Source organism: Alosa sapidissima, chromosome 10 (genome assembly GCF_018492685.1).
Source record: "Alosa sapidissima isolate fAloSap1 chromosome 10, fAloSap1.pri, whole genome shotgun sequence".
Lineage (NCBI taxonomy): Eukaryota > Metazoa > Chordata > Actinopteri > Clupeiformes > Clupeidae > Alosa > Alosa sapidissima.
This window is the reverse complement of record NC_055966.1, coordinates 4,136,840-4,149,410: the sequence shown is the minus strand read 5'-3', so window position 1 is coordinate 4,149,410 and position 12,571 is coordinate 4,136,840. Positions and strand designations below refer to the sequence as shown.

Sequence of the window (12,571 nt, the reverse complement as noted above, 5' to 3'; positions counted from 1 at the left end):
TTCAGTTCAGCATTTTATAAAGATATCACATGTCTCCATGATACAAATTAATCAGGCCATTTGCAGCCATGCAATCTGTCAGAGGTCAAAGACAAGCTGCCTTACTAACAGTAGTAACTTACTAAAGAGGAACCAACTCCAAGGACATGACAGCATGGTCTTGTCCTTTAATATGTCATGACCAGAGGATTCTTCTAAATCTCATGACAGTCATCAGGTCAGTCTTTGGGAATGCACACAATGTACCATGATCAGGATCAAGGATAATGGTGACATTCGCTCATTGAGTGCCAAATGTGTTGTGCCAAAAACGTAATATTACGTTTTTAGCTTTTTTTTTTTTATTACGAAACTAGGACACTCTAACACACCTTATATGTGATTTTGGGAACTCTGATGAATGGAAATGAAATATATGACGATCGAAAACTCATGAAAATGCACAATCTGGACATTTAATCTTAAACTCTTTAAACTCTGCTTTTGATGGTTGCCGCTTTGGGTTGAATCAGTGACACAAGCACGTCAGGTCAAAACCGGGCCATTTTCGTGGGTTTATCACCAGGTGGCAGTATCGGCAGGTCTCGCTAGGTCACTTCCCGGAAACTTTACAGGCAACACTTCATATTTCATCAAAAACTACATCTCCATTTCTAGAAATAAAACAGCGATTTTGATGAAAACTAGCCACTGTTTAGCTTGGGATTTCTTAGGAACAGAGGCATGTAGAAATAAAACAGTTTGTACCCACTGAGAGCTTAAAGGAGAATTCCGATATTGACCTAAAGTGTGTTGAAACACTGGCGCTAGTTAGCCAAAAATAATTCCGTGGAAATGCATGGATTCCAGTTGCTGCTACTGGAAGCAACTGAATCCATGCATTTCCACTGAATTATTTTTGGAATCTGACCCCTTATACTCGTCGCATCGTACTCGTCGCTCGACTTATCATGACTAAATTCAAGATGGCGTTGAACGGTAAAATTCCTTAAGGTACTGTCTGTATAAATTAGCCTAGAAATCTAGACGCACCCTAGCGGCGGCAAATTAATTTGCTCAGCCTGTACGTCTAGTATCGAACCATAGGGATTTCTATTGGCTTAGCACCGTGGATGTTCTCCAATCACAGCGCTCTATTTTGTTAGAGAGTCTTAAGGCGGGCTTAACAGGATAACGACAGTCCTGCGACTGTGAACAAGGAAGGTGGCTATGGCGAACGAAGAGCGGTTGTTTGAATCGGCGTTGGCGTCAGCTTTGGAGGAGTTGGACTTGTGCTTTTCTTTGAAAGTTGAGCAACACAATGCACTTAAGTCATTACTTTCGAAGAAGGATGTATTTGCCGTTTTGCCGACCGGATACGGATATGGTCGTAGCGCTGGCCTATTGCATGCCTAGGCAGTTTGAAAGACAATTCTCTGCCCGCCCCTTGGATTAAGCGAGGTGAATGGTTCATGCCAGACTATACATCTCAATGATATAGGATGGCCCCGCCAGACTATGTATAAATAGTCTTGTAAATAAACTACCAGTGCTTTTTCAAAAGTTCTCCATGTCTCGTTTTAAATGTCAAGGCCCTCGGAAGTCTACCAATGAAGTATGGAGCTACTTTGAGCCTCATAAATGGTGTAAAACAGTGATTTATTTGCATGGCTAGGCCGATGCCCGAGGCACCACAACGAAACACTGTTGGTAGCATTAGCTAACTAGCGCCAGATTTCTGAGTGCAGGGGACAAGCTGAGGTGAGCTATGACACATACGTTCACACTCTGCATCATGTTTCAAGACACTTTAGGTCAAAATCACACCGGAATTATCCTTTAAAGTCTCACCTTTCAAACAAGCCATAGTATGTGTCCATAGCTATAACATAGAATACGCTGTGGCGCTACAAAAAGTCAACAATGATCAGAATTGCTGGCACTCTGGGCCAAAGCTTCCGAAAACAGCGCGGCATTCAATGAGTTAACGATACACTCTGAGCTAAAACAAATCAAATCAATCTTTCCCACATTTGATAACTTGTTTGAAGTGGCTCAACATGTACTGTTGCTACAGAGATTAGCCCGCCTCTGACATCACCTTGTTCTGAACTGCCAATTCCTCACCACACGGTCTGCACCTCCTCCTTATCAGCAGACTCCCCTCTGCACCTCCTCCTTATCAGCAGACTCCCCTCTTCACCTCCTCTGTATCAGCAGACTCTCCTCTTTTCCTCCCCTCACTCCCCATGTCGCTCCTTCTCACTCACTCCCCATCAGCAGGTTTGCCACACATGCTGCCCCAGGGCCCTTTCCCTTCATTAAACTTGCCCTCACCCCATGGTGCGTCGGTCGGTCCTCTTTCTAAGCAGATGCATCAGGGATTGTGGGCCTGTGACCCCACACATATAAACTCTTGATCCACAACATGAAATCAGCCAGTTTGCTTAATGCCATGAAAGAACTCTTATACCAGAGTGCTAGAGTGCATTTGAGAGGAAATGCTAAATGTAGTGGAAGATGCATCTTCGGCAGAAATCAGTTCTTTTAGAGGTGTGTAATGAGGAGGTTGTAAATACAGTACCTTTAGAATACCTGAGGGACGCTTCAGTTTAATATTACAAATTCTGCTTTAAGATGGACCAACTCTGATTGGTGAGCATGCCTGGTGCAGGAGGTGCCCAGCCCTCCTGTTAGGTGATCTCAACTGTCTATTACAAGGAGGATGACTAGAATCACAGATGTGACCAGATTAACCATTGGGACAGAGTTATGAGCTGCACCATTAATTGCAGCCTTTGCGATGAGCTAATATACAGTTAAGAACAAAATTATTCATACCCCTGGCAAATATTGATTTAAAGTTGATTTTCTCTTGACTGATATGTTTGTTCTGACTGAAAATGACACTGCCACATGCCTAAAGGTTGTAAGACAATGTGGTAGAAAGATGGAATCAAAAAAATAAGCGTTTTTATCTTTTAACATTTTTATGAAACATGGCATGTCCAAAATGATTCATACCCTTTTAAAATAATCAATGGAAACATCTTTATTTGTCATCAAAGCTCTCAAAATGGTTCTTATAAATACCTACCAAGCCTCGCCATGTCTCCACAATGATTGTAGACGAAGCTGAGTTGTGCATGTTTGGAGAAGAGTGATCCATGATAAGCATCCATGATGACCAAGTGATCCATTTGGGGATGGGGTGAAAATTTCAACCACCAAAACACCATCCCCAAAGTGGAGAATAGCTATAGAAATTTATTAGTTTTGGGTGTTTTTCAGAAAATGGGACCTGCTAAACTTACCAAAGTAAACGGTAACACTAAAACAAGGGGCTACATTAAGATTTTTGGAGGAAAAGATCAGGCAGTGTGCCGAGAGACCTGCCCCAATAGGCGGCATTTGACCATTAAACCACACAATGATTCAAAACATACAGCCAAACAAGGCAAGAAAAATAACAAAGAACAATATCAACATTTTAGAGTGGCCCAGCCATAGTCCAGACCTTAATCCATTAAAGTGAGCATGAGGCCAAAGTGATGGCAAATAATCGTTCCTGCCTCAAAACCCAGATTGCTGCTAAAAAGGTGCGGTCTACAATCATTGTGGAGACATGGAGAGGCATTATAAGAACCATTGAGAGCTTTGATGACTAATAAAGAGGTTTCCATTGATTATTTTAAAAGGGTATGAATAATGACATGCCATTCTTCATAAAAATGTTCAGAAAAAGATAAAAACGATTATTTTTTTGATTCCATCTTTCTACCACATTGTCTTACAACATTTAGGCATGTGGCAGTGTCATTTTCAGTCAGACCAAACATATCAGTCAAGAGAAAATCAACTTTAAATCAATATTTGCCAGGGGTATGAATAATTTTGTTCTTAACTGTACTTATTCAAAAATTGATTATTTGTGCAGCCCTATTAAAGACTGTGGAGAATCTCTCCCTATGGGGGCATGCCTATATGAAAATGCTCATTACATTATATGCCTAAGAGAGGTATCAGAAAGAGTCCCTCACCATAACTCACATGCTCCATAACACCATAACTCACATGCTGTTACACATGGAATTCAAATTTCCAGTCTTTCCACTGAACCCATGTGGTATTATATAACCCATCAAATACAGGGAAAAATGAAGTGAAAACAGACTGTGCAGGCCCATTTATGTATGCGTCCTCCAACTTCTCCAATTATTTAACACAATCAGCGCTTTTGACAAAATATAGGAAAAACAGTTCACTCGAAATGTCAGACACTTCCTTTTTCCCCCCCAAAGGCACCACGAGCCCTCCGACATCTCCAGCTGGGGAGGACAAGCGAGCAGGGACACGGACACACACACACACAAACTAACACTTCAACTGATTGATTAGCAGTGTTAAAAATATAAACTTGCTGATCCATATCCAAGCTCTCAAACCTAGTGCCAATCAATGCCAACCCCCCCCTCAAATAGACTGATCATATGAAAAGCAAAATGGTTTCTCAGAGCCTTTGAAAAGGCTCCAACAAGTCACTCCATGGTTAGAGCTCATGTATGCCTATGGATACATTTGACAGCCAGACCCCAGGAACCTTCCACTGATTGACAGGCAACTAGCATACGCTCCTCATAATTGGTTCCCTGGGGTGTCAGGGCCGACATCATGAGGAGGAGAAACAGCACACATGCCAAGCGCATGTGACACCGGTCACCTGCTGATGCTCGGCTGGGCTGATGTGGATGCTGCTGCTGAGAGTCTGACATGGTCTGTCTGCAGCCACACGCCATATTAGTCTTGGCCAGGCATGCGTCAGATTCAACGACCCACCATGCAACACCGGCGCACCCACACACGTTTGCCGAGAACACACAAACATTCAAATATGAGGGCAAAAAGCCAGAACACTTGATTACATTACTGGACTACAGTTAAAAAAATAAAGCTTAAAAAAAAAAAAATCTTTGTGACCTAATGAGAGTGACCTAATCATTGGTGTTGTCCTACCTGCTCTGGGTGCTCACTGCCCACCAACTCTGCCACCGTATTGAAGGAGTCGGCGTCAGGGAGCGTCTGGGCATCCATGTGGAGACGCACCACAACTTTCTGCCCACGCCGAGCCATCCTGGCCATCATCTCAGCATCCTCAATAGTGATGCAGGCCGTGGGGATCTGTACCACGCCAGGCTGGTACCACTGCCAACCAGTGTGTGGACTAAGGAGGAAAAAGATACATAAATCCTCTACAAACTCAAACCAACACTGAGCATTACATTACGCTTCGCTGCATTTAGTCAGTAAAGTCAGGAATTTCTCCTAAGCACTTCAACACATTAAATACTACTGTGACGATGATGCTTAAAAACTGTGGATAGAGCCTAGGATAGTCTCCCTCGGCTGATGTAAATGCCGTCACTGCATTGACAATGATCTAGACATGTGACAATAGATAGCCAGTGACAGGGATGACATTTGAAGCATATTGCTTTAACAAATAATCATCGATAGCCCTTTAGCCATGGGCTGGTAAAAGGGCAGAGAATCTGTCTTCAAACCTTGCGAGTACAGATTATGTTTAAGCACAACTTTCAAGCCTAACACTTTAGTATTCATTACCACACTATCCTTTTCTGAGTCACAGGAATACCAGACTACCAGCCAACTATAAAACCCTACCTTTCTTAATCAAAATGTGTTGACCTACTAATACAATTAAATTACATTTTAGAGTTATGCATTTGGCAGATGAGAAGAATCAGCACAGAGAGCCTGTAGGTGTAGCTGCACACCTGTTGATGGAGAAAGGGGTGATGGAGCGGATGAGGGAGGCCACAGCTCCAACCTTAGCCGCTTCGGAAGCGCCGTTAGCACGATACACCACAGTCTCTCCATAGCTCACAAATGGCTGATTGTACACCACGATCTTGCCTTTGGCATTACCCGCACGTCTCCGCAGTTCCTCAAAAGACTCCACCACCAGAACCTCGGCCTCGATTCCTGTGGTATGAACCCAGAGTGGCATGAACAGTACTTATGTTGATGTTCATTCATTCAGGCACCCATGGCTGCTATTAAAGATGGTTATATGCAGAGAAGCAAGCAGGGCTGCAGAAAGCCATACAGAAGTCCCATAAATCCCTAGTGCACTTTTTTGTTTGAATTAAACACCTTCTACACATTGCCTTCATGTTTATTATGCATCTATCTTTTAACCCAGAAAGTCATATTCCCCAATGATCATCCCCAGTAGCCTACACATCTTGCCCAGCAATAATTTGACCACTCCAAAACTGATGACCACTCCAGTGTTGATTTGCTCCTACGCCTTTCCTGGGTCTCCATTAACCTTTACAAAGTTTCTTGATAGAATTTTAAGTGGATTGTTCCAATAGAGCATACACTCTGACCAAGCAGTCCCTCAAGCAGCAAAACAGGCCCAAACCAAGATAGGCTTGATCTTCAGCTGCAGGGCTTTCCTCCTCCAAATCCCAAATCACTTTTCTGACAAAAAGCTCAATATTACTTGTCTCTCGGCAGAACAACTTCTTAGTAAATGTGGTGGTTCAAAATCTTGCTTCCCTGAAGCACACTTGATTGAACTAATCTGGAACATGTTCAATTAAAGGTTTCGGTCATGTGATTCAGTCATGCCTGTTGGGGATTAGCAATGTAGGGGCAACAAGGCTAGCATTGAACCCTTATATTAAAGAATCCCTGTTGAAAGGGTTTTCTGTTGTTGTCTCCCTCATGGACAGTATGAATGCCACAAGGAAAAGCATGTTACATGAATCATGAGAGGTGACATTGATGAGTCAATGTACCTCCCTCAATAAACCTGAATGGTTGGGCCAAGACAGAAGAGACATTTCTCTGGCATACTAGAATAATTCATGAGAAATATTGCTCTGCTCTCAGGTACTCATAAAGAAACGTTGCCTACACAAATACAGCCTAGCACTATCTAGTTAAAGAGGAGTTACAGAAAGACTGGCCAGAGTTAATTTGCATGGCTTCTGCTGATAGAGCTAAATGTTTTTGCAAGGCCTGAAAATAGCTTTTGGTGATAACCTGGATCAAATTAACAGGTTCCTGCTTACCTTGGCTGGATGTTCCAACACTACTGCCCAGGCCCAGAATAGCCATTGTGTGATTTCGTGGGAGGACCATCACTGCGCTCTCCTTGCCCCTGACCCAGTGCGGAATCTTCACCTGTTCTAGATGCACATTCTCCAACCCATCCTGAATTAGTGCGTTGTACATATATTTAATGGCGAGTTCCAAGTTATGCGATCCACTCATCCTGTTCCCCACAGTGTCCGTGAAGGCTGACAGCCGGTCATAAGAGCGGTTCTGAGCCTTCCCATTGACGGCCAAATCAATAATTTTCTGGGCTACATCTCTGTATCCAGATATTTCTCTTGCGACTCCGGCAAGTGAACGAACATCGCTGCTGGGTTTGCATTCACACAGGGAGGTGAACAGTATCAAAGGGAGCAGCGCACGTTTGATTTTTAGGCTGACGTCTGTGCCCATCTTCTAAAGAGACATAAAATAATACAGCGTTAAGGTGCAGTTAAGGGTATTTAAACAGTTTATCTGGCGTGTTAACAATGGGCCTGGGCATCAATATCAATAATACAAGTTTCATCAAGCAACGCTGCAACCAGGAAATCACACAGGGAAATCGTGATCTGGTTCTTTCAAAATTGGCGTAAACCATCAAGCTCAGTATAATATATCAATGTCGATGTTGTACACTAAATGAAGCATAGAATTAACAAAATGAAGTTTATATTTTAAAACAGGATGCAATGCTTCAGACCTGCAATGTTTTGAAGACGTCCAAAAAATACGGCAAGTCACCCAGTACATACTTCAAATGACTTTAGCGAAACGCGAATTTATAATTCCCTCCTTAATTGGACGATTGACACAGGTGATGGCCTGAATTGTCGACGCGGACTGGAGATAATTACAGATTTGAGTTATATGAGTTATATTGTAGACTACAGTGATCACTTTCGTATATTTCTGTCATGGATTTATGTAGGCAAGTAAGTAAGTAAACATTCAGGCTGAGTTGGTTCTGTAGGCCAACATTTGGGTTGAAACTGCAGTTTTATATCTGGCTCTAAAAGGGGATGGAAAATGTGCAATCTGATTGTGTGAGTGAAAGAGTGACTGAGTGGAGCCCTGATTTAACAGTTTTGTCACATAAGAACTGGGCCAGGATCTCTTCAGTTAACAGACATGAAACATACACAATCTGAGGTTTCGTCTTTATCATTGGATTCCAATTGATGGTGGTGATGGTGGTGGTGATGATGATGATGATGATGATGATACCCTTTCACAGAAGTGGATACTTTTACCTTGTGCTTTATGTGGGAGCAGCTGGCCTGGACCTTTTGCATACGCTCATCACAGCTCGTAGAGATCAATGGCTTAGTGGGGTTACCTTTTTCACACCCTGAACTCCGCCCCACAGTGTTGTATTCATACAGCATCACTCCACATCACACATGTTTGTACACATCTCCCATGTTTATTTCAGAACTGTAGGCACTTTAAGGACTGAGAACATACATTTTTATCATTATAACACAGATTATGTTGTATATAAATTAATCTCATCTATAAATTATTGTGTATTAAAATATACAGACTAAACTGGTCAGGTCAAAAAATATGATAGATTAAGAAAAAAAAAATCTTAAACCAAACAGCCAATCTCAACACCGAGACTGCTATTATGAAATTTGTACCAATACAGAAATGAAAAGGGGCAAGCATGTACCTCAGTGTGCTAATACTGACTAGGAGACATCTCATAGAGGGGTTTAACCTCCAACAGATTTGTGGTATTACAGTTAATCATTTCAATCTATTACATGCAGACCACAAGTGACAAAGTGATACAGTCATTAGTATACTCTTATCCAGCATCATGAGGCGTGATCTCCTTGGACATGTACAATTAATACCAAATCGTCCTTCACTTCTCATGAGGCAATATTGGCCTTGATAATTAAGACACAGTCTTTGGTCAGCCTATTCAGAGACCTTGAGTGCTACACAGAAACATTTACTTTTAATTAAAAAAAACATTTGTTTTTTATTAAAGGGCAGTCTTTAAAATGTTCACCCCACAAAGCAATGACACTCAACAACTCAAATGAAAGAATGAAGAAAACCGTTAAAAGCTGCAGAACAAACTGAAAACACCTAGTTGAAGGTATGGAAGCAGATGTGGGATACTGGGAGAAGGGAATGTTCCTGGTCATTTTCAAGTATATTTAAGACCAGCTGTGTTTCAATTCATCTGCAATTTCTCAGCAAAAAGCCTGACCCCGCTACCCACACTTGGTTTACCCTTCAATCTCTGAGCACTTTGGCAGGCACATCTAGACGCTTCGGTGTGCCTCATTTTTTTGTGATCAGCAAAAAGCACCCTGTGCTTGATGTGCACTTCATCCATCCATGAAGAACACTTCGGAGGAGTTGATTGGCTAAGTGTACAGGACCGCAAGGCAGCATGTACAAACATCTTAATGATGACTTTTTACATGATGCACACATGATGCATGTGTGAAAGTAAATAAGCCTGCATATAGCAAAGGAAAATTGGACAAGCCTTTAGTGGCCTGAAAAAAATCACACAAAACTTGTTGTACCCTTAAAGGAGAAAAGCATATCCTGCCATTTCCTGTTTCTATAGACCAGTAATAGATTCTTTGAACAGTATTGACAATTTTGTCTTCAAAATGTTAATAAAACATTCAATATCAATGACAGATATGAATTAGAAATGATAGTACAACACATTATATTCCATAAATTCCATTTTTGTTCTTATAAACACAAATATGTAGCTCTACATTTTAAAAGTAGTCCACAACTAAACATGACTCATATGAAATGTCACGGTCACATTTAAACTTACTCCTCCAACAATGGCAAAAAATACAAACATTGTTTTAAAAAAAAAAAGTTTTTTGATAAATTATGCCCTATTTGGCTTGAAAGAAATCTGTGTTAATAAATTCCTTATGCCAAGGCATCATGTAATGGTTTCTCAGTCTAGAGACATTTTGTTGTGGTGATGTTTTCATGGACTGAGGCCAAAGTCTTTAAGCGTAAAACTCCTTGGTAGGGGCCTTCTGGTAGGCTGAGATGGGGGGCTTGCGCTCCCCAAGGTCATAGCTTCCCTCATCTTTCTTCCTCATGCGGTAGACCAGGAGCAGAATGAGGAAGAGGGCAAATAGGAAGCCGATAACTCCTCCTGCAATAACCGCTGAGACACAGACACATAGATACGCAGTCAGCCAAGAAAAGCACAGAAATCATATAAAGGTCAGTATACAATCACAGCTACAGTATATCCTACAATGTTGTCATTTCAAATTTATCATGCAATCGCAGTTAAGATGTTTGTTCTTTTTTGAATTAATGATGGGAATAACATTGAGAGGGGATTCACTTGAAAAATATGAGATTCTAAGATGCACACCTGCCAGCACTTCAGTTCTCTGAAAGAGGTTTTCTGAGCGGACATCATGCAAATCCTCGTTTCGCTCCACACTGCGGTCAACGGGGCTTCCGCTCGGCTCAGCCTCCAGAAGCGAGTCCTCCGTCGCCTCCAGCGGTGCCTGGGCGAAACAAAGGGGGCAAATGGTGTCAAAACCCCAGGAAGCAGGCCATTGCTGTGAGACAGGAAACCCCCCAAACAAAATGCCAGGAAATACAGGACGCCATTTTTTATCGTAGCTTACCGGTTCCTGTATGTCCTGTATGTGAATAGAATGGCTAACTATAAGCATACGCAGCAGCATAGGTTGGAGGCTTGGAAAGCCCCTGTGCAAAGCGTTGACAGGAACCGCTAATGCTACACAACAAAACCAAGATGAAGGTGAGAGACGCACCTCCGTTCCAAGGCCTGTTTCCTCTGTGGTGTCGTCCTCTGTGGTCTCTGTAAAAGTCTCCTGGCTGGTGGCCGTGTCTGTGCTGGGGGAGGTGGCGTCTGGGGACGCTTCAGGCTCTGGAGTGCCATACACAATCCTCCTGGTCATCGCCTCGTCCTCATCGTCACTGTATCCTGAAATACCAGGTACATACACAAGAATTGAACAATGAAAGAAAATTGGGTGTTATTTAACCAAATTATTCAGGGTTATATAGTCAGGAACAGCTACATATTAAACTTGCACCTAGAAAACCATTTCAGCACCATTGTATACAATGCCTGACCATATTGGTCTATGGTGTGTTTGTGTGTGTATTTGACATGTATTCATTTAGAGGGCATAGATGACACATTTTCATCAACATATATGCTAGCTGGCCATAAACTTATCATATCATATTATCATCCCCTTGCTCTAACAGTTGAGTATGTGTGTGAGGGTGTGTGTGTGTGTGTGCAGTGCATATATGTACCCTTCCTAGGTATGTGTGTGTGTGTGTGTATAGCAACAAGCTCAGCCTGCATACTGTAACAGACTGAGGTGAGGAATGTAATAAAGTTCCATAAATAATAGAGGAGCTCTCCAGCAGACATCTGTTGGCCGACTGTACTGGTCTTGGCTGACCGCACGCGACCGCAAGACAAACATCTGTCTGCTCCTCACATGGTCGTCCCTGTTGTCTGGCAGCAGCGGGAGAAGCCCCAGCGCACAGCTAGTGTGCTCACAGCATGACCAGCAGTCTCAACACAAGACCAGTGACCTGACAACAAAGCCAGCTACTTCACAGACAAAACCCTTACAGCATATAAAAGAAATCCTCCAAGCTGTAACAGCAGAGTAGTGAAACTCAGCACAGGGTACAGCCAATAGTATCACTGTGCAGCAAGATACGTCAAAGCACAACCCATGGCTTTTTCAGTTCAGGGAATAAAAGACAAGAAGAGCCAATAGCAGACGGACCAGCCAGTGAACTCAAACCACAGCCAAAAGGACCACAGCAGAACCAGCAATCTCCAAGCAAATCCGATACCATGAGAGAAATGGCAGTAAACTTAGAGAGGCCAAAGGCAAAACGCCGGAAACTTATCGAATAACAGAGAAAATTCCTTTCACAGTCAGCAGCATAACCTCACCGCTGTATGGTGAGAGCATGGGAGGTCTTTAGAGTTTGATAGACCAATAAGAAAAACAAAGCTTTTTAAAAGCACATTTTATTCCTTTCTCATGATAACCCTTAGGTGAACCTGACTAACAGCACACCAGCCCACACTTCAGGTGTAGGACTTCAGAACTCTGACTGGCATGATGAACAAGCAAGTCTCTGCAGTGAGACAACATGGTTTGGTTTTAAGCAACATGCCAGAAGCAGTTCAGAGTGCAGCGGTCCTGGACACATCCGTCTCGTTATGGGACCCTGAGAGCCAGGTGTGTGAGCGAGAGCCACATCTGAGGTCTCTCCAGCTCTGCTATACTCACATGTCCAGAAATAACATGTGGCATATGTTCAGCGCCACTGACTGTAAAATGACTTTATTCATTCATGATCCATTGCACTTTTACTGTAAAAACAAACAGACTGTATCCAGCAACATGTGAGGCTGAATTCACACGTGGCAGAGACG

General features: G+C 42.5%; 2 protein-coding genes across 4 annotated transcripts in view; both read right to left on the bottom strand.

Moving 5' to 3' along the window:
* LOC121720647 (carboxypeptidase Q-like) overlaps positions 1-12,571 on the bottom strand; it is a 38,543-nt gene that overhangs the window by 14,934 nt on the left and 11,038 nt on the right. The window contains exons 1-4 of one of the 3 annotated variants that reach the window (XM_042106970.1): positions 7,808-7,886; positions 7,083-7,521; positions 5,775-5,982; positions 4,993-5,200 (exon numbers count right to left, since the gene is read on the bottom strand). In XM_042106970.1, the coding sequence (XP_041962904.1) occupies positions 4,993-5,200; positions 5,775-5,982; positions 7,083-7,518 (852 nt within the window). In that variant the 5' untranslated portion in view covers positions 7,519-7,521; positions 7,808-7,886. Of the gene's footprint in view, positions 1-4,992; positions 5,201-5,774; positions 5,983-7,082; positions 7,522-7,807; positions 7,887-12,571 lie in introns of those variants that run through there. The other 2 variants (XM_042106971.1, XM_042106969.1) reach the window with 2 other exon arrangements.
* LOC121720648 (syndecan-2-like) overlaps positions 8,511-12,571 on the bottom strand; it is a 17,077-nt gene continuing 13,016 nt past the window's right edge. Inside the window, exons 3-5 of the mRNA XM_042106972.1 lie at positions 10,908-11,080; positions 10,496-10,634; positions 8,511-10,279 (exon numbers count right to left, since the gene is read on the bottom strand). Of these exons, the coding sequence (XP_041962906.1) occupies positions 10,116-10,279; positions 10,496-10,634; positions 10,908-11,080 (476 nt within the window). The 3' untranslated portion in view covers positions 8,511-10,115. The remainder of the gene's footprint in view (positions 10,280-10,495; positions 10,635-10,907; positions 11,081-12,571) is intronic.